The sequence below is a fragment of the Somniosus microcephalus genome, unplaced genomic scaffold (assembly GCF_052327205.1).
Source record: "Somniosus microcephalus isolate GS21.2 unplaced genomic scaffold, FLI_Smic_1.0 unresolved_chr9, whole genome shotgun sequence".
Taxonomy (NCBI): domain Eukaryota; kingdom Metazoa; phylum Chordata; class Chondrichthyes; order Squaliformes; family Somniosidae; genus Somniosus; species Somniosus microcephalus.
In genome coordinates this window covers 20,515,387-20,541,370 of record NW_028225187.1, presented here as the reverse complement: position 1 = coordinate 20,541,370, position 25,984 = coordinate 20,515,387, and the positions used below count along the sequence as shown (strand labels likewise).

General features: G+C 50.6%; 1 protein-coding gene across 1 annotated transcript in view; it reads right to left on the bottom strand.

Annotated features, from left to right (window-relative positions):
- LOC147084880 (calsyntenin-3-like) overlaps positions 1-25,984 on the bottom strand; it is a 120,821-nt gene that overhangs the window by 13,373 nt on the left and 81,464 nt on the right. Inside the window, exon 6 of the mRNA XM_085979363.1 lies at positions 580-715. Coding sequence (XP_085835489.1) covers positions 580-715 — 136 coding nt within the window. The remainder of the gene's footprint in view (positions 1-579; positions 716-25,984) is intronic.

The following is a 25,984-nucleotide window of genomic DNA, read 5'->3' as shown; positions in this document are numbered from 1 at the left end:
GAGAGAGAGAGGTTAGTGAGAGAGAGAGAGGTTAGTGAGAGAGAGGTTAGTGAGAGAGAGAGAGGTTAGTGAGAGAGAGCGAAAAATTCAACACATCAAGAAACATATTATTCAACAAGCTAAGCCAAACAACCCCAGATTTCAAGGAATTGGATGACCTGTCAAAATTGAGATTAGTCCTGGGAGAAGGAGACAGACCATACCTTGGGGCCAAATATGTAACAACATGTCACAACCTGAGGACTGTTTAAAATTAAGACTGTTTAAAATTAATATTGAACGTACCAAATGAAGTACAAAGACTGTTTAAAATTAATATTGTTTAAAAGTAATATTGTATGTACCCAACAAATGTCAAATCGATTGACACCTACAGAATGTTGGAATACTGTACCTTTTTGCTATGTAAGCTTTGGCAATATGGTTCTCTGTAAACTTTCATGCCAATAAAGCATTTGAATTGAATTGAATTGAATTGAGAGAGGTTGGTGAGAGAGAGGCCCCAAATCCTCCCCCGCCCTCCCATCCCCCACCCTCCCCTCCCCGCACTCCCCCGCCCTCCCCTCCCCCGGCACTGACCTGAGTTGCGGTGGGCACTGGGCACACTGTGACCCGTCAGCTCGGACTGCCCTCTGTGAGCCGGGTGCATGAACTGCTGGCCAAACTGGACATGGTTCGGGTGGATCAGCGCACTGAGACTGTGCAGGACATTGACCTGGAACACAGCAGGGAGAGTGAGAGGGAGAGAGACTCAGAGACAGAAGGAGAGCGTGAGAGCGAAAGAGAGGTATAGAGAGAGAGAGAGGCAGAGAGAGAGAGACAGGGAGGGAAAGACAGAGAGAGGCAGAGAGAGAGAGAGAGGCAGAGAGGGAAAGACAGAGAGACAGGGAGAGAGAAAAACAGATAGACAGAGAGAGAGACACAGAGAGAGAGTGCGTCAGATAGAGACAGAGAGAGCGAGAGAGAGACAGAGAGAGAGAGCGTCAGAGAGAGAGAAATTGTGTAACCTTAGCGGCACACTATGTTACAGCTTGCCATAAACAGAGGGACTGATGCGCCTCAATAACTTCAAGGCTCAAAGTTAACTGGATAAAACAAGGCTTTTATTAGCAAAGAAAGATGCCTGTGGCTTCACCTAGCGTTCTGCTGCAAGACAAGCCTGGGCTTGTCTTAAGTAGGGCCAGGTATGGGCGGAGCCGACACACCCAATGGGGAGAAAGGGGGCGGTGCACTATATACAATACAAGGTAAAACACCGGAGCAGGCAATACAATATATGTAGTTAAATACAGAGTCTGATGAATGACATATTTCATCACAGGGACAACAATTAAATCTAAGAAAAGAGTATATACAAATTATATGAATGTATATTTATACACTCAGGGATATATCTGTTTATACACTGTATGGATAGATCTGCGTTTATGTGTTCAACCATAAATGTTTTTCGATGCTTTGGCAACATAAGATGTACCTTGTCATGCCAATAAAGCGATTTGAATTGAATTGAATTGAATTGAGAGAGACAGAGAGAGAGAGACAGACAGAGAGAAAGACAGAGAGAGAGAGAGAGAGAGAGAGAGAGTTAGAGATTGCAAGAGACAGTGGGGGAGAGACAGAGGGAGAGGGAGTGAGAGCAACAGAGAGCTAGATCAGTAGTCAGCCTGTGGTCCTTGGACTCTGTCGTTGTTTATTCGGACTCGCTGTGACCGTCTGTGATGAGTAGGGCTGTATCTCGGGTGGGCACCTGGCCCTTTAAACAGACCGCTGCCCAGTCTGACCAGACCCCTGGATCCCGGATGCCAGTCGCACCCCCAGCCCAGATCAATGGAAGAGGCTTATAATGTTGGCAAAAAGAGCCGTAAGCCTGAGGATTGGGAGGATTTTAGAATTCAGCAAAGAAGGACCAAGAATTTGATAATGAAGGAGAAAAAAGAATATGAGAGTAAACTAGCGAGAGACATAAAAACAGACTGTAAAAGCTTCTATAGGTGTGTAAAAAGGAAAAGATTAGCGATAGTAAATGTGGGTCCCTTACAGGCTGAGACAGGAGAAATTATAATGGGGAATAAGGAAATGGCGGAGGAATTAAACAAATACTTTGTGTCTGTCTTCACGGAAGAAGACACAAAAAACTTCTCGGAAGTAGTGGAGAACCAAGGGTCTAGCGAGAATGAGGAACTGAAAGAAATTAGTATTAGTAAAAAATATAGTACTGTGGAAATTAATGGGACTGAAAGATAATAAATCCCCCGGACCTGATGGCCCACATTCTAGGGTTTTGAAAGTGGTGGCTATAGAGAAAGCGGATGCATTGGTTGTCATTTTCCAAAATTCCATAGATTCTAGAATGGTTCCTGCGGATTGGAAGGTAGCAACTGTAACCCCACTATTTAAGAAAGGAGGGAGAGAGAAAACGGGGAACTACAGACCAGTTAGCCTGACATCAGTAGTAGGGAATCTGCTAGAATCTATTATTAGGGACGTGCTAACAGGGCACTTAGAAAATCATAATAGGATTGATGTGGAGATGCCGCTACATGTCACGCTACATGTAACCCCACCTGACGTAGAGTCATCCAGACTCGAGTCGTCGTTGGCTTGTTCTCTCTACTCAGATGCGGCCAGACCTGCTGTGGTTTCCAGCAAAAAAAATTGTTTTCTTTAATTGTATTTTGCTTGTTCTTTGTCTTTCATACAGACCTCAGCATCTGCAACATTTGACCCCTTGTGACCCCACCTCATTGTTCTTTGATGTAATGTTTTCCTGACTGACCTGTTTGGACACCATTCACACCTTTGATTGCTGTGATTATCTCTCTGCCGAGGTGTGATAAATGGCAGTTGGAAAGATTACCTGTAATCATCTGGCAGTGTTATGTGACTATATATGCTGTGTCTATATGCATCTCCTCACTTCACCTGATGAAGGAGCAGCGCTCCAAAAGCTTGTGATTTCAAATAAAGCTGTTGGACTATAACCTGGTGTTGTGTGACTTCTCATAATAGGATTGGCAGCGTCAACACGGATTTATGAAAGGGAAATCATGTTTGACAAATCTGTTGGAGTTTTTGAGGTTGTAAGGAGCAGGATAGATAAGGGGGAACCAGTAGATGTGGTATATTTGGATTTTCAGAAGACATTCAATATCTGAGGAAGGATGTTCTTGCCATGGAAGGAATTCAGTGAAGATTCACCAGGCTGATACCTGGGATGGCAGGAATGATGTATGAGGAGAGATTGTGTCGATTGGGCTTATACTCACTGGAGTTTAGAAGATTGAGAGGGGATCTCATCGAAACCTATAACATTCTGTCATACCTGGACAGACTAGATGCAGGAAGGATGTTTCCGATGGCGGGGGAGTCCAGAACCAGGGGTCATAGTCTAAGGATAAAGGGGTAAGCCATTTAGGACTGAGATGAGGAGGAATTTCTTCACCCAGAGAGTGGTGAACCTGTGGAATTCTCTGCCACAGAGGGCGGTGGAGGCCAGTTCATTAAATATATTCAAGGAGGAGTTGGATATATTTCTTAAGGCTAAAGGATTCAAGGGAGCACGGTGGCATAGTGGTTAGCACTGTTGCCTCACAGCGCCAGGGACCCGGGTTCGAATCCGGCCTCGGGCGACTGTCTGTGTGGAGTTTGCACATTCTCCCCGTGTTTGCGTGGGTTTCCTCCGGGTGCTCCGGTTTCCTCCCACAGTCCAAAAATGTGCGGGTTAGGTTGATTGGCTATGATAAATTGACCCTTAGTGTTAGGGGGATTAAATACGTGGGGTTACGGGGATAGGGTGGGATATGTGTCGGTGTAGGGGTTACGGGGATCGGGTGGGATATGTGTCGGTGCAGGCTCGATGGGCCGAAATGGCCTCTATCTGCACTGTGGGGTTTCTGTGATTCTGTGATATGGGGAGAAGGCAGGGACAGGTACTGAATTTGGATGATCAGCCATGATCTCATTGAATGGCGGAGCAGGCTCGAGGGGGCCGAACAGCCGACTCCTGCTCCTATCTTCTATGTTTCTGTGTTTCTATAAGGTGCCACACAAGAGGTTATTAAACAAAATTATGGCTCATAGGATTGGGGTAATATCCTAGCATGGATTGAGGATTGGTTAATGGACAGAAAACAGAGAGTAGGAATAAGCAGGTCATTTGGGGTTGGCAGGCTGTGACTAGTGGGGTACCGCAAGGATCAGTGCTTGGGCCTCAGCTATTCACAATCTATATCAATGATTTGGATGAGGGGGACCAAATGAAATATCCAAGTTTGATGATGATACAAAGCTGGGTGGGAATGTAAGTTGTGAGGAGGATGCAAGGAGGCTTCAGGGGGATATAGACAGGCTATGTGAGTGGGCAAGAACATGGCGAATGGAATATAATGTGGAGAAATGTGAAGTATCCACTTCGGTAGAAAAATAGAAAATGGGCCGCCCTGCACCTCCACCTTAATTTGCGCCACTACCGCCACAGGTAGGCCCCGTGAACCGGGCGCGATTTGCGAACGGTGCTACAGAGGCGGGCGCTACCAAATATCGCGATCGGGGGCGGTAGCGGGGCACTGCGCACACCGATGACGTAATCGGTGGCGGCGCAGCGCAACAGGCTAACGCCGCCATTAGCGCCCCAGCTAAATATCGCGGGGGCGTGCCCAGTGGCGCTAAAGCCACTGAGTGCCCTCTTTAGCTCTAACTGGTGGCGCAGCCCAACGAATTTCTAGGCCAAGATGTCTTACTGCAATTATATAGGGCCCTGGTGAGACCACACCTGGAGTATTGGGTACAGTTTTGGTCTCCTTACCTAAGGAAGGATATACTTGACATAGAGGGAGTGCAACGAAGGTTCACCAGACTGGTTCCTGGGATGGAGGGATTGTCCTATGAGGAGAGATTGAGTAGACTGGGCCTATACTCTCTGGAGTTTAGAAGAATGAGAGGTGATCTCATTAAAACATACAGAATTCTTCCAGGGCTTGACAGGGTAGATGCAGGGAGGATGTTTTCCCTGGCTGGGGAGTCTAGAACCAGGGGTCACAGTCGCAGAATAAGGGGTCGGCCATTTAGGACTGAGATGAGGAGAAATTTCTTCACTCAGAGGGTGGTGATCTTCGGAATTCTCGACCCCAGAGGGCTGTGGAGGCTCCGTCATTGAGTATATTCAGGACAGAGATCGACAGATTTTTGGATATTAAGAGAATCAATGGACATGTGGATAGTGCGGGAGAGTGGATGTGAGATCGAAGATCAGACGTGATCTTACTGAATGGTGGAGCAGGCTCGAGGGGGCCGAATGGCCGATTCCTGCATACATTTCTCATGTTCTAACCCGCTCCCCATAGGTGTGACACCCCCGGCCCACTCCTGTCTCACCCTTCTTCAACTGCACACCTGTCAATGACTGTGAGCCGGATAATCAGCTGTGTGTAGCACTGTGGGTAAGATACCAAGTAAATGTCCCATCAAACACTCCCAGGGCAGGTACAGCATGGGTTAGATACAGAGTAAAGTTCCCTCTACACTGTCCCCACCAAACACTCCCAGAGCAGGTACAGCACAGGTTAGATACAGAGTAAAGCTCCCTCTACACTGTCCCATCAAACACTCCCAGGCAGGTACAGCACGGGTTAGATACAGAGTAAAGCTCCCTCTACACTGTCCCATGAATCACTCCCAGGGCAGGTACAGTACGGGAATAGATACAGAGTAAAGCTCCCTCTACACTGTCCCATCAAACACTCCCAGGGCAGGTACAGCACGGGTCAGATACAGAGTAAAGCTCCCTCTACACTGTCCCACCAAACACTCCCAGGGCAGGTACAGCACAGGTTAGATACAGAGTAAAGCTCCCTCTACACTGTCCCATCAAACACTCCCAGGGCAGGTACAGCACAGGTTAGATACAGAGTAAAGCTCCCTCTACACTGACTCATCAAACACTTCCAGGGCAGGTAAAGCATGGGCTGGTTACAGAGTAAAGCTCCCTCTACACTGTCCCATCAAACACTCCCAGGGCAGGAACAGCACGGGTTAGATACAAAGTAAAGCTGCCTCTACACTGTCCCATCAAACACTCCCAGGGCAGGTACAGCACGGGTTAGATACAGAGTAAAGCTCCCTCTACACTAACCATGATACACTCCCAGGGCAGCTACATCACGGGGTGAGGTACAGAGTAAAGCTCCCTCTACACTGCCCCATCAAACACTCCCAGGGCAGGTACAGCGCTGGTTAGATACAGAGTAAAGCTCCCTCTACACTGTCCCATCAAACACTCCCAGGGCAGGTACAGCACGGGTTAGATACAGAGTAAAGCTCCCACTACACTGACCCATCAAACACTCCCAGGGCGGGTATAGCAGGGGTTAGATACAGAGTAAAGCTCCCTCTACACTGTCGCATCAAACACTCCCAGAGCGGGTACAGCACGGGTTAGATACAGAGTAAAGCTCCCTCTACACTGTCCCATCAAACACTCCCAGAGCGGGTACAGCACGGTTTAGATACAGAGTAAAGCTCCCTCTACACTGTCCCATGAATCACTCCCAGGGCAGGTACAGTACAGGATAGTTACAGAGTAAAGCTCCCTCTACACTGTCCCATCAAACACTCACAGGGCAGGTACAGCACGGGTTAGATACAGAGTAAAGCTCTCTCTAAAATGTCCCATCAAACACTCCCAGGGCAGGTACAGCATGGTCAGATACAGAGTAAAGCTCCCTCAACACTGTCCCATCCAAAGCTCCCAGGGCAGGTACAGCACGGGGTTAGATACAGAGTAAAGCTCCCTCTACACCGTCCCATCAAACACTCACAGGGCAGGTACAGCACGGGTTAGATACAGAGTAAAGCTCCCTCTACACTGTCCCATCAAACAGTCCCAGGGCAGGTACAGCACGGGGTTAGATACAGAGTAAAGCTCCCTCTACACTGTCCCATCAAACACTGCCAGGGCAGGTACAGCATGGGTTAGATACAGAGTAAAGCTCCCTCTACACTGTCCCATCAAACACTCCCAGGGCAGGTACAGCACGGGTTAGATACAGAGTAAAGCTCCCTCTACACTGTCCCATCAAACATTCCCAGGACAGGTACAGCACGGGTTAGATACAGAGTAAAGCTCCCTCTACACTGTCCCATCAAACACTCCCAGGGCAGGTACAGCACGGGTTAGATACAGAGTAAAGCTCCCTCTACACTGTCCCATGAATCACTCCCAGGGCAGGTACAGTACGGGATAGATACAGAGTAAAGCTCCCTCTACACTGTCCCATCAAACACTCACAAGGCAGGTACAGCTCGGGGTTAGATACAGAGTAAAGCTCTCTCTAAAATGTCCCATCAAACACTCCCAGGGCAGGTACAGCATGGTCAGATACAGAGTAAAGCTCCCTCTACACTGTCCCATCCAAAGCTCCCAGGGCAGGTACAGCACGGGGTTAGATACAGAGTAAAGCTCCCTCTACACTGTCCCATCAAACACTCCCAGGGCAGGTACAGCACGGGTTAGATACAGAGTAAAGCTCCCTCTACACCGTCCCATCAAACAGTCCCAGGGCAGGGACAGCACGGGTTAGATAGAGAGTAAAGCTCCCTCTACACTGTCCCATCAAACATTCCCAGGACAGGTACAGCACGGGTTAGATACACAGTAAAGCTCCCTCTACACTGTCCCATCAAACACTCCCAGGGCAGGTGCAGCACGGGTTAGATACAGAGTAAAGCTCCCTCTACACTGTCCCATCAAACACTCCCAGGGCAGGTACAGCACTGGTTAGATACAGAGTAAAGCTCCCTCTACACTGTCCCATCAAACACTCCCAGGGCAGGTACAGCACGGGTTAGATACAGAGTAAAGCTCCCTCTACACTGTCCCATCAAACACTCCCAGGGCAGGTACAGCACGGGTTAGATACAGAGTAAAGCTCCCTCTACACTGTCCCATCAAACACTCCCAGGGCAGGTACAGCACGGGTTAGATACAGAGTAAAGCTCCCTCTACACTGTCCCATCAAACACTCCCAGGGCAGGTACAGCACGGGTTAGATACAGAGTAAAGCTCCCTCTACACTGTCCCATCAAATACTCCCAGGGCAGGTACAGCACGGGTTAGATACAGAGTAAAGCTCCCTCTACACTGTCCCATCAAACACTCCCAGGGCAGGTACAGCACGGGTTAGATACAGAGTAAAGCTCCCTCTACACTCTCCCATCAAACACTCCCAGGGCAGGTACAGCACGGGTTAGATACAGAGTAAAGCTCCCTCTACACTGTCCCATCAAATACTCCCAGGGCAGGTACAGCACGGGTTAGATACAGAGTAAAGCTCCCTCTACACTGTCCCATCAAACACTCCCAGGGCAGGTACAGCACGGGTTAGATACAGAGTAAAGCTCCCTCTACACTGTCCCATCAAACACTCCCAGAGCGGGTACAGCACGGGTTAGATACAGAGTAAAGCTCCCTCTACACTGTCCCATGAATCACTCCCAGGGCAGGTACAGTACGGGATAGATACAGAGTAAAGCTCCCTCTACACTGTCCCATCAAACACTCACAGGGCAGGTACAGCACGGGTTAGATACAGAGTAAAGCTCTCTCTAAAATGTCCCATCAAACACTCCCAGGGCAGGTACAGCATGGTCAGATACAGAGTAAAGCTCCCTCAACACTGTCCCATCCAAAGCTCCCAGGGCAGGTACAGCACGGGGTTAGATACAGAGTAAAGCTCCCTCTACACTGTCCCATCAAACACTCCCAGGGCAGGTACAGCACGGGTTAGATACAGAGTAAAGCTCCCTCTACACCGTCCCATCAAACACTCACAGGGCAGGTACAGCACGGGTTAGATACAGAGTAAAGCTCCCTCTACACTGTCCCATCAAACAGTCCCAGGGCAGGTACAGCACGGGGTTAGATACAGAGTAAAGCTCCCTCTACACTGTCCCATCAAACACTGCCAGGGCAGGTACAGCATGGGTTAGATACAGAGTAAAGCTCCCTCTACACTGTCCCATCAAACACTCCCAGGGCAGGTACAGCACGGGTTAGATACAGAGTAAAGCTCCCTCTACACTGTCCCATCAAACACTCCCAGGGCAGGGACAGCACGGGTTAGATACAGAGTAAAGCTCCCTCTACACTGTCCCATCAAACATTCCCAGGACAGGTACAGCACGGGTTAGATACAGAGTAAAGCTCCCTCTACACTGTCCCATCAAACACTCCCAGGGCAGGTACAGCACGGGTTAGATACAGAGTAAAGCTCCCTCGACACTGTCCCATGAATCACTCCCAGGGCAGGTACAGTACGGGATAGATACAGAGTAAAGCTCCCTCTACACTGTCCCATCAAACACTCACAAGGCAGGTACAGCACGGGGTTAGATACAGAGTAAAGCTCTCTCTAAAATGTCCCATCAAACACTCCCAGGGCAGGTACAGCATGGTCAGATACAGAGTAAAGCTCCCTCTACACTGTCCCATCCAAAGCTCCCAGGGCAGGTACAGCACGGGGTTAGATACAGAGTAAAGCTCCCTCTACACTGTCCCATCAAACACTCCCAGGGCAGGTACAGCACGGGTTAGATACAAAGTAAAGCTGCCTCTACACTGTCCCATCAAACACTCCCAGGGCAGGTACAGCACGGGTTAGATACAGAGTAAAGCTCCCTCTACACTAACCATGATACACTCCCAGGGCAGCTACATCACGGGGTGAGGTACAGAGTAAAGCTCCCTCTACACTGCCCCATCAAACACTCCCAGGGCAGGTACAGCGCTGGTTAGATACAGAGTAAAGCTCCCTCTACACTGTCCCATCAAACACTCCCAGGGCAGGTACAGCACGGGTTAGATACAGAGTAAAGCTCCCACTACACTGACCCATCAAACACTCCCAGGGCGGGTATAGCAGGGGTTAGATACAGAGTAAAGCTCCCTCTACACTGTCCCATCAAACACTCCCAGAGCGGGTACAGCACGGGTTAGATACAGAGTAAAGCTCCCTCTACACTGTCCCATCAAACACTCCCAGAGCGGGTACAGCACGGTTTAGATACAGAGTAAAGCTCCCTCTACACTGTCCCATGAATCACTCCCAGGGCAGGTACAGTACGGGATAGATACAGAGTAAAGCTCCCTCTACACTGTCCCATCAAACACTCACAGGGCAGGTACAGCACGGGTTAGATACAGAGTAAAGCTCTCTCTAAAATGTCCCATCAAACACTCCCAGGGCAGGTACAGCATGGTCAGATACAGAGTAAAGCTCCCTCAACACTGTCCCATCCAAAGCTCCCAGGGCAGGTACAGCATGGGGTTAGATACAGAGTAAAGCTCCCTCTACACTATCCCATCAAACACTCACAGGGCAGGTACAGCACGGGTTAGATACAGAGTAAAGCTCCCTCTACACTGTCCCATCAAACACTCCCAGGGCAGGTACAGCATGGTCAGATACAGAGTAAAGCTCCCTCAACACTGTCCCATCCAAAGCTCCCAGGGCAGGTACAGCATGGGGTTAGATACAGAGTAAAGCTCCCTCTACACTATCCCATCAAACACTCACAAGGCAGGTACAGCACGGGGTTAGATACAGAGTAAAGCTCTCTCTAAAATGTCCCATCAAACACTCCCAGGGCAGGTACAGCATGGTCAGATACAGAGTAAAGCTCCCTCTACACTGTCCCATCCAAAGCTCCCAGGGCAGGTACAGCACGGGGTTAGATACAGAGTAAAGCTCCCTCTACACTGTCCCATCAAACACTCCCAGGGCAGGTACAGCACGTGTTAGATACAGAGTAAAGCTCCCTCTACACCGTCCCATCAAACACTCCCAGGGCAGGGACAGCGCGGGTTAGATAGAGAGCAAAGCTCCCTCTACACTGTCCCATCAAACATTCCCAGGACAGGTACAGCACGGGTTAGATACACAGTAAAGCTCCCTCTACACTGTCCCATCAAACACTCCCAGGGCAGGTGCAGCACGGGTTAGATACAGAGTAAAGCTCCCTCTACACTGTCCCATCAAACACTCCCAGGGCAGGTACAGCACTGGTTAGATACAGAGTAAAGCTCCCTCTACACTGTCCCATCAAACACTCCCAGGGCAGGTACAGCACGGGTTAGATACAGAGTAAAGCTCCCTCTACACTGTCCCATCAAACACTCCCAGGGCAGGTACAGCACGGGTTAGATACAGAGTAAAGCTCCCTCTACACTGTCCCATCAAACACTCCCAGGGCAGGTACAGCACGGGTTAGATACAGAGTAAAGCTCCCTCTACACTGTCCCATCAAACACTCCCAGGGCAGGTACAGCACGGGTTAGATACAGAGTAAAGCTCCCTCTACACTGTCCCATCAAATACTCCCAGGGCAGGTACAGCACGGGTTAGATACAGAGTAAAGCTCCCTCTACACTGTCCCATCAAACACTCCCAGGGCAGGTACAGCACGGGTTAGATACAGAGTAAAGCTCCCTCTACACTGTCCCATCAAACACTCCCAGGGCAGGTACAGCACGGGTTAGATACAGAGTAAAGCTCCCTCTACACTGTCCCATCAAACACTCCCAGGGCAGGTGCAGCACGGGTTAGATACAGAGTAAAGCTCCCTCGACACTGTCCCATCAAACACTCCCAGGGCAGGTACAGCACGGGTTAGATACAGAGTAAAGCTCCCTCTACACTGTCCCATCAAACACTCCCAGGGCAGGTACAGCACGGGTTAGATACAGAGTAAAGCTCCCTCTACACTGTCTCATCAAACACTCCCAGGGCAGGTACAGCACGGGGTTAGATACAGAGTAAAGCTCCCTCTACACTGTCTCATCAAACACTCCCAGGGTAGGTACAGCACGGGTTAGATGCAGAGTAAAGCTCCCTCTACACTGTCCCATCAAACACTCCCAGGGCAGGTACAGCACGGGTTAGATACAGAGTAAAGCTCCCACTACACTGACCCATCAAACACTCCCAGGGCGGGTACAGCAGGGGTTAGATACAGAGTAAAGCTCCCACTACACTGACCAATCAAACACTCCCAGGGCGGGTATAGCAGGGGTTAGATACAGAGTAAAGCTCCCTCTACACTGTCCCATCAAACACTCCCAGAGCGGGTACAGCACGGGTTAGATACAGAGTAAAGCTCCCTCTGCACTGTCCCATCAAACACTCCCAGAGCGGGTACAGCACGGTTTAGATACAGAGTAAAGCTCCCTCTACACTGTCCCATGAATCACTCCCAGGGCAGGTACAGTACGGGATAGATACAGAGTAAAGCTCCCTCTACACTGTCCCATCAAACACTCACAGGGCAGGTACAGCACGGGTTAGATACAGAGTAAAGCTCTCTCTAAAATGTCCCATCAAACACTCCCAGGGCAGGTACAGCATGGTCAGATACAGAGTAAAGCTCCCTCAACACTGTCCCATCCAAAGCTCCCAGGGCAGGTACAGCACGGGGTTAGATACAGAGTAAAGCTCCCTCTACACTGTCCCATCAAACACTCCCAGGGCAGGTACAGCACGGGTTAGATACAGAGTAAAGCTCCCTCTACACCGTCCCATCAAACACTCCCAGGGCAGGTACAGCACGGGTTAGATAGAGAGTAAAGCTCCCTCTACACTGTCCAATCAAACATTCCCAGGACAGGTACAGCACTGGTTAGATACAGAGTAAAGCTCCCTCTACACTGTCCCATCAAACACTCCCAGGGCAGGTACAGCACGGGTTAGATACAGAGTAAAGCTCCCTCTACACTGTCCCATCAAACACTCCCAGGGCAGGTACAGCACGGGTTAGATACAGAGTAAAGCTCCCTCTACACTGTCCCATCAAACACTCCCAGGGCAGGTACAGCACGGGTTAGATACAGAGTAAAGCTCCCTCTACACTGTCCCATCAAACACTCCCAGGGCAGGTACAGCACGGGTTAGATACAGAGTAAAGCTCCCTCTACACAGTCCCATCAAATACTCCCAGGGCAGGTACAGCACGGGTTAGATACAGAGTAAAGCTCCCTCTACACTGTCCCATCAAACACTCCCAGGGCAGGTACAGCACGGGTTAGATACAGAGTAAAGCTCCCTCTACACTGTCCCATCAAACACTCCCAGGGCAGGTACAGCACGGGTTAGATACAGAGTAAAGCTCCCTCTACACTGTCCCATCAAACACTCCCAGGGCAGGTGCAGCACGGGTTAGATACAGAGTAAAGCTCCCTCTACACTGTCCCATCAAACACTCCCAGAGCGGGTACAGCACGGTTTAGATACAGAGTAAAGCTCCCTCTACACTGTCCCATGAATCACTCCCAGGGCAGGTACAGTACGGGATAGATACAGAGTAAAGCTCCCTCTACACTGTCCCATCAAACACTCACAGGGCAGGTACAGCACGGGTTAGATACAGAGTAAAGCTCTCTCTAAAATGTCCCATCAAACACTCCCAGGGCAGGTACAGCATGGTCAGATACAGAGTAAAGCTCCCTCAACACTGTCCCATCCAAAGCTCCCAGGGCAGGTACAGCACGGGGTTAGATACAGAGTAAAGCTCCCTCTACACTGTCCCATCAAACACTCCCAGGGCAGGTACAGCACGGGTTAGATACAGAGTAAAGCTCCCTCTACACCGTCCCATCAAACACTCACAGGGCAGGTACAGCACGGGGTTAGATACAGAGTAAAGCTCCCTCTACACTGTCCCATCAAACACTGCCAGGGCAGGTACAGCATGGGTTAGATACAGAGTAAAGCTCCCTCTACACTGTCCCATCAAACACTCCCAGGGCAGGTACAGCACGGGTTAGATACAGAGTAAAGCTCCCTCTACACTGTCCCATCAAACACTCCCAGGGCAGGGACAGCACGGGTTAGATACAGAGTAAAGCTCCCTCTACACTGTCCCATCAAACATTCCCAGGACAGGTACAGCACGGGTTAGATACAGAGTAAAGCTCCCTCTACACTGTCCCATCAAACACTCCCAGGGCAGGTACAGCACGGGTTAGATACAGAGTAAAGCTCCCTCGACACTGTCCCATGAATCACTCCCAGGTCAGGTACAGTACGGGATAGATACAGAGTAAAGCTCCCTCTACACTGTCCCATCAAACACTCACAAGGCAGGTACAGCACGGGGTTAGATACAGAGTAAAGCTCTCTCTAAAATGTCCCATCAAACACTCCCAGGGCAGGTACAGCATGGTCAGATACAGAGTAAAGCTCCCTCTACACTGTCCCATCCAAAGCTCCCAGGGCAGGTACAGCACGGGGTTAGATACAGAGTAAAGCTCCCTCTACACTGTCCCATCAAACACTCCCAGGGCAGGTACAGCACGGGTTAGATACAAAGTAAAGCTGCCTCTACACTGTCCCATCAAACACTCCCAGGGCAGGTACAGCACGGGTTAGATACAGAGTAAAGCTCCCTCTACACTAACCATGATACACTCCCAGGGCAGCTACATCACGGGGTGAGGTACAGAGTAAAGCTCCCTCTACACTGCCCCATCAAACACTCCCAGGGCAGGTACAGCGCTGGTTAGATACAGAGTAAAGCTCCCTCTACACTGTCCCATCAAACACTCCCAGGGCAGGTACAGCACGGGTTAGATACAGAGTAAAGCTCCCACTACACTGACCCATCAAACACTCCCAGGGCGGGTATAGCAGGGGTTAGATACAGAGTAAAGCTCCCTCTACACTGTCCCATCAAACACTCCCAGAGCGGGTACAGCACGGGTTAGATACAGAGTAAAGCTCCCTCTACACTGTCCCATCAAACACTCCCAGAGCGGGTACAGCACGGTTTAGATACAGAGTAAAGCTCCCTCTACACTGTCCCATGAATCACTCCCAGGGCAGGTACAGTACGGGTTAGATACAGAGTAAAGCTCCCTCTACACTGTCCCATCAAACACTCACAGGGCAGGTACAGCACGGGTTAGATACAGAGTAAAGCTCTCTCTAAAATGTCCCATCAAACACTCCCAGGGCAGGTACAGCATGGTCAGATACAGAGTAAAGCTCCCTCAACACTGTCCCATCCAAAGCTCCCAGGGCAGGTACAGCATGGGGTTAGATACAGAGTAAAGCTCCCTCTACACTATCCCATCAAACACTCACAGGGCAGGTACAGCACGGGTTAGATACAGAGTAAAGCTCCCTCTACACTGTCCCATCAAACAGTCCCAGGGCAGGTACAGCACGGGGTTAGATACAGAGTAAAGCTCCCTCTACACTGTCCCATCAAACACTGCCAGGGCAGGTACAGCATGGGTTAGATACAGAGTAAAGCTCCCTCTACACTGTCCCATCAAACACTCCCAGGGCAGGTACAGCACGGGTTAGATACAGAGTAAAGCTCCCTCTACACTGTCCCATCAAACATTCCCAGGACAGGTACAGCATGGGTTAGATACAGAGTAAAGCTCCCTCTACACTGTCCCATCAAACACTCCCAGGGCAGGTACAGCACGGGTTAGATACAGAGTAAAGCTCCCTCTACACTGTCCCATGAATCACTCCCAGGGCAGGTACAGTACGGGATAGATACAGAGTAAAGCTCCCTCTACACTGTCCCATCAAACACTCACAAGGCAGGTACAGCACGGGGTTAGATACAGAGTAAAGCTCTCTCTAAAATGTGCCATCAAACACTCCCAGGGCAGGTACAGCATGGTCAGATACAGAGTAAAGCTCCCTCTACACTGTCCCATCCAAAGCTCCCAGGGCAGGTACAGCACGGGGTTAGATACAGAGTAAAGCTCCCTCTACACTGTCCCATCAAACACTCCCAGGGCAGGTACAGCACGGGTTAGATACAGAGTAAAGCTCCCTCTACACCGTCCCATCAAACACTCCCAGGGCAGGGACAGCACGGGTTAGATAGAGAGTAAAGCTCCCTCTACACTGTCCCATCAAACATTCCCAGGACAGGTACAGCACGGGTTAGATACACAGTAAAGCTCCCTCTACACTGTCCCATCAAACACTCCCAGGGCAGGTGCAGCACGGGTTAGATACAGAGTAAAGCTCCCTCTACACTGTCCCATCAAACACTCCCAGGGCAGGTACAGCACTGGTTAGATACAGAGTAAAGGTCCCTCTACACTGTCCCATCAAACACTCCCAGGGCAGGTACAGCACGGGTTAGATACAGAGTAAAGCTCCCTCTACACTGTCCCATCAAACACTCCCAGGGCAGGTACAGCACGGGTTAGATACAGAGTAAAGCTCCCTCTACACTGTCCCATCAAACACTCCCAGGGCAGGTACAGCACGGGTTAGATACAGAGTAAAGCTCCCTCTACACTGTCCCATCAAACACTCCCAGGGCAGGTACAGCACGGGTTAGATACAGAGTAAAGCTCCCTCTACACTGTCCCATCAAATACTCCCAGGGCAGGTACAGCACGGGTTAGATACAGAGTAAAGCTCCCTCTACACTGTCCCATCAAACACTCCCAGGGCAGGTACAGCACGGGTTAGATACAGAGTAAAGCTCCCTCTACACTGTCCCATCAAACACTCCCAGGGCAGGTACAGCACGGGTTAGATACAGAGTAAAGCTCCCTCTACACTGTCCCATCAAACACTCCCAGGGCAGGTGCAGCACGGGTTAGATACAGAGTAAAGCTCCCTCGACACTGTCCCATCAAACACTCCCAGGGCAGGTACAGCACGGGTTAGATACAGAGTAAAGCTCCCTCTACACTGTCCCATCAAACACTCCCAGGGCAGGTACAGCACGGGTTAGATACAGAGTAAAGCTCCCTCTACACTGTCTCATCAAACACTCCCAGGGCAGGTACAGCACGGGGTTAGATACAGAGTAAAGCTCCCTCTACACTGTCTCATCAAACACTCCCAGGGTAGGCACAGCACGGGTTAGATGCAGAGTAAAGCTCCCTCTACACTGTCCCATCAAACACTCCCAGGGCAGGTACAGCACGGGTTAGATACAGAGTAAAGCTCCCACTACACTGACCCATCAAACACTCCCAGGGCGGGTACAGCAGGGGTTAGATACAGAGTAAAGCTGCCACTACACTGACCAATCAAACACTCCCAGGGCGGGTATAGCAGGGGTTAGATACAGAGTAAAGCTCCCTCTACACTGTCCCATCAAACACTCCCAGAGCGGGTACAGCACGGGTTAGATACAGAGTAAAGCTCCCTCTGCACTGTCCCATCAAACACTCCCAGAGCGGGTACAGCACGGTTTAGATACAGAGTAAAGCTCCCTCTACACTGTCCCATGAATCACTCCCAGGGCAGGTACAGTACGGGATAGATACAGAGTAAAGCTCCCTCTACACTGTCCCATCAAACACTCACAGGGCAGGTACAGCACGGGTTAGATACAGAGTAAAGCTCTCTCTAAAATGTCCCATCAAACACTCCCAGGGCAGGTACAGCATGGTCAGATACAGAGTAAAGCTCCCTCAACACTGTCCCATCCAAAGCTCCCAGGGCAGGTACAGCACGGGGTTAGATACAGAGTAAAGCTCCCTCTACACTGTCCCATCAAACACTCCCAGGGCAGGTACAGCACGGGTTAGATACAGAGTAAAGCTCGCTCTACACCGTCCCATCAAACACTCCCAGGGCAGGTACAGCACGGGTTAGATAGAGAGTAAAGCTCCCTCTACACTGTCCCATCAAACATTCCCAGGACAGGTACAGCACGGGTTAGATACACAGTAAAGCTCCCTCTACACTGTCCCATCAAACACTCCCAGGGCAGGTGCAGCACGGGTTAGATACAGAGTAAAGCTCCCTCTACACTGTCCCATCAAACACTCCCAGGACAGGTACAGCACTGGTTAGATACAGAGTAAAGCTCCCTCTACACTGTCCCATCAAACACTCCCAGGGCAGGTACAGCACGGGTTAGATACAGAGTAAAGCTCCCTCTACACTGTCCCATCAAACACTCCCAGGGCAGGTACAGCACGGGTTAGATACAGAGTAAAGCTCCCTCTACACTGTCCCATCAAACACTCCCAGGGCAGGTACAGCACGGGTTAGATACAGAGTAAAGCTCCCTCTACACTGTCCCATCAAACACTCCCAGGGCAGGTACAGCACGGGTTAGATACAGAGTAAAGCTCCCTCTACACAGTCCCATCAAATACTCCCAGGGCAGGTACAGCACGGGTTAGATACAGAGTAAAGCTCCCTCTACACTGTCCCATCAAACACTCCCAGGGCAGGTACAGCACGGGTTAGATACAGAGTAAAGCTCCCTCTACACTGTCCCATCAAACACTCCCAGGGCAGGTACAGCACGGGTTAGATACAGAGTAAAGCTCCCTCTACACTGTCCCATCAAACACTCCCAGGGCAGGTGCAGCACGGGTTAGATACAGAGTAAAGCTCCCTCTACACTGTCCCATCAAACACTCCCAGGGCAGGTACAGCACTGGTTAGATACAGAGTAAAGCTCCCTCTACACTGTCCCATCAAACACTCCCAGGGCAGGTACAGCACGGGTTAGATACAGAGTAAAGCTCCCTTTACACTGTCCCATCAAACACTCCCAGGGCAGGTACAGCACGGGTTAGATACAGAGTAAAGCTCCCTCTACACTGTCCCATCAAACACTCCCAGGGCAGGTACAGCACGGGTTAGATACAGAGTAAAGCTCCCTCTACACTGACCCATCAAATACTCCCAGGGCAGGTACAGCACGGGTTAGATACAGAGTAAAGCTCCCTCTACACTGTCCCATCAAACACTCCCAGAGCGGGTACAGCACGGGTTAGATACAGAGTAAAGCTCCCTCTACACTGTCCCATCAAACACTCCCAGAGCGGGTACAGCACGGTTTAGATACAGAGTAAAGCTCCCTCTACACTGTCCCATGAATCACTCCCAGGGCAGGTACAGTACGGGATAGATACAGAGTAAAGCTCCCTCTACACTGTCCCATCAAACACTCACAGGGCAGGTACAGCACGGGTTAGATACAGAGTAAAGCTCTCTCTAAAATGTCCCATCAAACACTCCCAGGGCAGGTACAGCATGGTCAGATACAGAGTAAAGCTCCCTCAACACTGTCCCATCCAAAGCTCCCAGGGCAGGTACAGCACGGGGTTAGATACAGAGTAAAGCTCCCTCTACACTGTCCCATCAAACACTCCCAGGGCAGGTACAGCACGGGTTAGATACAGAGTAAAGCTCCCTCTACACCGTCCCATCAAACACTCACAGGGCAGCTACAGCACGGGTTAGATACAGAGTAAAGCTCCCTCTACACTGTCCCATCAAACAGTCCCAGGGCAGGTACAGCACGGGGTTCGATACAGAGTAAAGCTCCCTCTACACTGTCCCATCAAACACTGCCAGGGCAGGTACAGCATGGGTTAGATACAGAGTAAAGCTCCCTCTACACTGTCCCATCAAACACTCCCAGGGCAGGTACAGCACGGGTTAGATACAGAGTAAAGCTCCCTCTACACTGTCCCATCAAACACTCCCAGGGCAGGGACAGCACGGGTTAGATACAGAGTAAAGCTCCCTCTACACTGTCCCATCAAACATTCCCAGGACAGGTACAGCACGGGTTAGATACAGAGTAAAGCTCCCTCTACACTGTCCCATCAAACACTCCCAGGGCAGGTACAGCACGGGTTAGATACAGAGTAAAGCTCCCTCGACACTGTCCCATGAATCACTCCCAGGGCAGGTACAGTACGGGATAGATACAGAGTAAAGCTCCCTCTACACTGTCCCATCAAACACTCCCAGGGCAGGTACAGCACGGGTTAGATACAGAGTAAAGCTCCCTCTACACTGTCCCATCAAACACTCCCAGGGCAGGTACAGCACGGGTTAGATACAGAGTAAAGCTCCCTTTACACTGTCCCATCAAACACTCCCAGGGCAGGTACAGCACGGGTTAGATACAGAGTAAAGCTCCCTCTACACTGTCCCATCAAACACTCCCAGGGCAGGTACAGCACGGGTTAGATACAGAGTAAAGCTCCCTCTACACTGTCCCATCAAATACTCCCAGGGCAGGTACAGCACGGGTTAGATACAGAGTAAAGCTCCCTCTACACTGTCCCATCAAACACTCCCAGAGCGGGTACAGCACGGGTTAGATACAGAGTAAAGCTCCCTCTACACTGTCCCATCAAACACTCCCAGAGCGGGTACAGCACGGTTTAGATACAGAGTAAAGCTCCCTCTACACTGTCCCATGAATCACTCCCAGGGCAGGTACAGTACGGGATAGATACAGAGTAAAGCTCCCTCTACACTGTCCCATCAAACACTCACAGGGCAGGTACAGCACGGGTTAGATACAGAGTAAAGCTCTCTCTAAAATGTCCCATCAAACACTCCCAGGGCAGGTACAGCATGGTCAGATACAGAGTAAAGCTCCCTCAACACTGTCCCATCCAAAGCTCCCAGGGCAGGTACAGCACGGGGTTAGATACAGAGTAAAGCTCCCTCTACACTGTCCCATCAAACACTCCCAGGGCAGGTACAGCACGGGTTAGATACAGAGTAAAGCTCCCTCTACACCGTCCCATCAAACACTCACAGGGCAGGTACAGCACGGGTTAGATACAGAGTAAAGCTCCCTCTACACTGTCCCATCAAACACTCCCAGGGCAGGTACAGCACGGGTTAGATACAGAGTAAAGCTCCCTCTACACTGTCCCATCAAACACTCCCAGGGCAGGGACAGCACGGGTTAGATACAGAGTAAAGCTCCCTCTACACTGTCCCATCAAACATTCCCAGGACAGGTACAGCACGGGTTAGATACAGAGTAAAGCTCCCTCTACACTGTCCCATCAAACACTCCCAGGGCAGGTACAGCACGGGTTAGATACAGAGTAAAGCTCCCTCGACACTGTCCCATGAATCACTCCCAGGGCAGGTACAGTACGGGATAGATACAGAGTAAAGCTCCCTCTACACTGTCCCATCAAACACTCACAAGGCAGGTACAGCACGGGGTTAGATACAGAGTAAAGCTCTCTCTAAAATGTCCCATCAAACACTCCCAGGGCAGGTACAGCATGGTCAGATACAGAGTAAAGCTCCCTCTACACTGTCCCATCCAAAGCTCCCAGGGCAGGTACAGCACGGGGTTAGATACAGAGTAAAGCTGCCTCTACACTGTCCCATCAAACACTCCCAGGGCAGGTACAGCACGGGTTAGATACAGAGTAAAGCTCCCTCTACACTAACCATGATACACTCCCAGGGCAGCTACATCACGGGGTGAGGTACAGAGTAAAGCTCCCTCTACACTGCCCCATCAAACACTCCCAGGGCAGGTACAGCGCTGGTTAGATACAGAGTAAAGCTCCCTCTACACTGTCCCATCAAACACTCCCAGGGCAGGTACAGCACGGGTTAGATACAGAGTAAAGCTCCCACTACACTGACCCATCAAACACTCCCAGGGCGGGTATAGCAGGGGTTAGATACAGAGTAAAGCTCCCTCTACACTGTCCCATCAAACACTCCCAGAGCGGGTACAGCACGGGTTAGATACAGAGTAAAGCTCCCTCTACACTGTCCCATCAAACACTCCCAGAGCGGGTACAGCACGGTTTAGATACAGAGTAAAGCTCCCTCTACACTGTCCCATGAATCACTCCCAGGGCAGGTACAGTACGGGATAGATACAGAGTAAAGCTCCCTCTACACTGTCCCATCAAACACTCACAGGGCAGGTACAGCACGGGTTAGATACAGAGTAAAGCTCTCTCTAAAATGTCCCATCAAACACTCCCAGGGCAGGTACAGCATGGTCAGATACAGAGTAAAGCTCCCTCAACACTGTCCCATCCAAAGCTCCCAGGGCAGGTACAGCATGGGGTTAGATACAGAGTAAAGCTCCCTCTACACTATCCCATCAAACACTCACAGGGCAGGTACAGCACGGGTTAGATACAGAGTAAAGCTCCCTCTACACTGTCCCATCAAACAGTCCCAGGGCAGGTACAGCACGGGGTTAGATACAGAGTAAAGCTCCCTCTACACTGTCCCATCAAACACTGCCAGGGCAGGTACAGCATGGGTTAGATACAGAGTAAAGCTCCCTCTACACTGTCCCATCAAACACTCCCAGGGCAGGTACAGCACGGGTTAGATACAGAGTAAAGCTCCCTCTACACTGTCCCATGAATCACTCCCAGGGCAGGTACAGTACGGGATAGATACAGAGTAAAGCTCCCTCTACACTGTCCCATCAAACACTCACAAGGCAGGTACAGCACGGGGTTAGATACAGAGTAAAGCTCTCTCTAAAATGTCCCATCAAACACTCCCAGGGCAGGTACAGCATGGTCAGATACAGAGTAAAGCTCCCTCTACACTGTCCCATCCAAAGCTCCCAGGGCAGGTACAGCACGGGGTTAGATACAGAGTAAAGCTCCCTCTACACTGTCCCATCAAACACTCCCAGGGCAGGTACAGCACGGGTTAGATACAGAGTAAAGCTCCCTGTACACCGTCCCATCAAACACTCCCAGGGCAGGGACAGCACGGGTTAGATAGAGAGTAAAGCTCCCTCTACACTGTCCCATCAAACATTCCCAGGACAGGTACAGCACGGGTTAGATACACAGTAAAGCTCCCTCTACACTGTCCCATCAAACACTCCCAGGGCAGGTGCAGCACGGGTTAGATACAGAGTAAAGCTCCCTCTACACTGTCCCATCAAACACTCCCAGGGCAGGTACAGCACTGGTTAGATACAGAGTAAAGCTCCCTCTACACTGTCCCATCAAACACTCCCAGGGCAGGTACAGCACGGGTTAGATACAGAGTAAAGCTCCCTCTACACTGTCCCATCAAACACTCCCAGGGCAGGTACAGCACGGGTTAGATACAGAGTAAAGCTCCCTCTACACTGTCCCATCAAACACTCCCAGGGCAGGTACAGCACGGGTTAGATACAGAGTAAAGCTCCCTCTACACTGTCCCATCAAACACTCCCAGGGCAGGTACAGCACGGGTTAGATACAGAGTAAAGCTCCCTCTACACTGTCCCATCAAATACTCCCAGGGCAGGTACAGCACGGGTTAGATACAGAGTAAAGCTCCCTCTACACTGTCCCATCAAACACTCCCAGGGCAGGTACAGCACGGGTTAGATACAGAGTAAAGCTCCCTCTACACTGTCCCATCAAACACTCCCAGGGCAGGTACAGCACGGGTTAGATACAGAGTAAAGCTCCCTCTACACTGTCCCATCAAACACTCCCAGGGCAGGTGCAGCACGGGTTAGATACAGAGTAAAGCTCCCTCGACACTGTCCCATCAAACACTCCCAGGGCAGGTACAGCACGGGTTAGATACAGAGTAAAGCTCCCTCTACACTGTCCCATCAAACACTCCCAGGGCAGGTACAGCACGGGTTAGATACAGAGTAAAGCTCCCTCTACACTGTCTCATCAAACACTCCCAGGGCAGGTACAGCACGGGGTTAGATACAGAGTAAAGCTCCCTCTACACTGTCTCATCAAACACTCCCAGGGTAGGTACAGCACGGGTTAGATGCAGAGTAAAGCTCCCTCTACACTGTCCCATCAAACACTCCCAGGGCAGGTACAGCACGGGTTAGATACAGAGTAAAGCTCCCACTACACTGTCCCATCAAACATTCCCAGGACAGGTACAGCACGGGTTAGATACACAGTAAAGCTCCCTCTACACTGTCCCATCAAACACTCCCAGGGCAGGTGCAGCACGGGTTAGATACAGAGTAAAGCTCCCTCTACACTGTCCCATCAAACACTCCCAGGACAGGTACAGCACTGGTTAGATACAGAGTAAAGCTCCCTCTACACTGTCCCATCAAACACTCCCAGGGCAGGTACAGCACGGGTTAGATACAGAGTAAAGCTCCCTCTACACTGTCCCATCAAACACTCCCAGGGCAGGTACAGCACGGGTTAGATACAGAGTAAAGCTCCCTCTACACTGTCCCATCAAACACTCCCAGGGCAGGTACAGCACGGGTTAGATACAGAGTAAAGCTCCCTCTACACTGTCCCATCAAACACTCCCAGGGCAGGTACAGCACGGGTTAGATACAGAGTAAAGCTCCCTCTACACAGTCCCATCAAATACTCCCAGGGCAGGTACAGCACGGGTTAGATACAGAGTAAAGCTCCCTCTACACTGTCCCATCAAACACTCCCAGGGCAGGTACAGCACGGGTTAGATACAGAGTAAAGCTCCCTCTACACTGTCCCATCAAACACTCCCAGGGCAGGTACAGCACGGGTTAGATACAGAGTAAAGCTCCCTCTACACTGTCCCATCAAACACTCCCAGGGCAGGTGCAGCACGGGTTAGATACAGAGTAAAGCTCCCTCTACACTGTCCCATCAAACACTCCCAGGGCAGGTACAGCACTGGTTAGATACAGAGTAAAGCTCCCTCTACACTGTCCCATCAAACACTCCCAGGGCAGGTACAGCACGGGTTAGATACAGAGTAAAGCTCCCTTTACACTGTCCCATCAAACACTCCCAGGGCAGGTACAGCACGGGTTAGATACAGAGTAAAGCTCCCTCTACACTGTCCCATCAAACACTCCCAGGGCAGGTACAGCACGGGTTAGATACAGAGTAAAGCTCCCTCTACACTGTCCCATCAAATACTCCCAGGGCAGGTACAGCACGGGTTAGATACAGAGTAAAGCTCCCTCTGCACTGTCCCATCAAACACTCCCAGGGCAGGTACAGCACGGGTTAGATACAGAGTAAAGCTCCCTCTACACTGTCCCATCAAACACTCCCAGGGCAGGTACAGCACGGGTTAGATACAGAGTAAAGCTCCCTCTACACTGTCCCATCAAACACTCCCAGGGCAGGTACAGCACGGGTTAGATACAGAGTAAAGCTCCCTCTACACTGTCTCATCAAACACTCCCAGGGCAGGTACAGCACGGGGTTAGATACAGAGTAAAGCTCCCTCTACACTGTCTCATCAAACACTCCCAGGGTAGGTACAGCACGGGTTAGATGCAGAGTAAAGCTCCCTCTACACTGTCCCATCAAACACTCCCAGGGCAGGTACAGCACGGGTTAGATACAGAGTAAAGCTCCCACTACACTGACCCATCAAACACTCCCAGGGCGGGTATAGCAGGGGTTAGATACAGAGTAAAGCTCCCTCTACACTGTCCCATCAAACACTCCCAGAGCGGGTACAGCACGGGTTAGATACAGAGTAAAGCTCCCTCTGCACTGTCCCATCAAACACTCCCAGAGCGGGTACAGCACGGTTTAGATACAGAGTAAAGCTCCCTCTACACTGTCCCATGAATCACTCCCAGGGCAGGTACAGTACGGGATAGATACAGAGTAAAGCTCCCTCTACACTGTCCCATCAAACACTCACAGGGCAGGTACAGCACGGGTTAGATACAGAGTAAAGCTCTCTCTAAAATGTCCCATCAAACACTCCCAGGGCAGGTACAGCATGGTCAGATACAGAGTAAAGCTCCCTCAACACTGTCCCATCCAAAGCTCCCAGGGCAGGTACAGCACGGGGTTAGATACAGAGTAAAGCTCCCTCTACACTGTCCCATCAAACACTCCCAGGGCAGGTACAGCACGGGTTAGATACAGAGTAAAGCTCCCTCTACACCGTCCCATCAAACACTCACAGGGCAGGTACAGCACGGGTTAGATACAGAGTAAAGCTCCCTCTACACTGTCCCATCAAACACTCCCAGGGCAGGTACAGCACGGGTTAGATACAGAGTAAAGCTCCCTCTACACTGTCCCATCAAACACTCCCAGGGCAGGGACAGCACGGGTTAGATACAGAGTAAAGCTCCCTCTACACTGTCCCATCAAACATTCCCAGGACAGGTACAGCACGGGTTAGATACAGAGTAAAGCTCCCTCTACACTGTCCCATCAAACACTCCCAGGGCAGGTACAGCACGGGTTAGATACAGAGTAAAGCTCCCTCGACACTGTCCC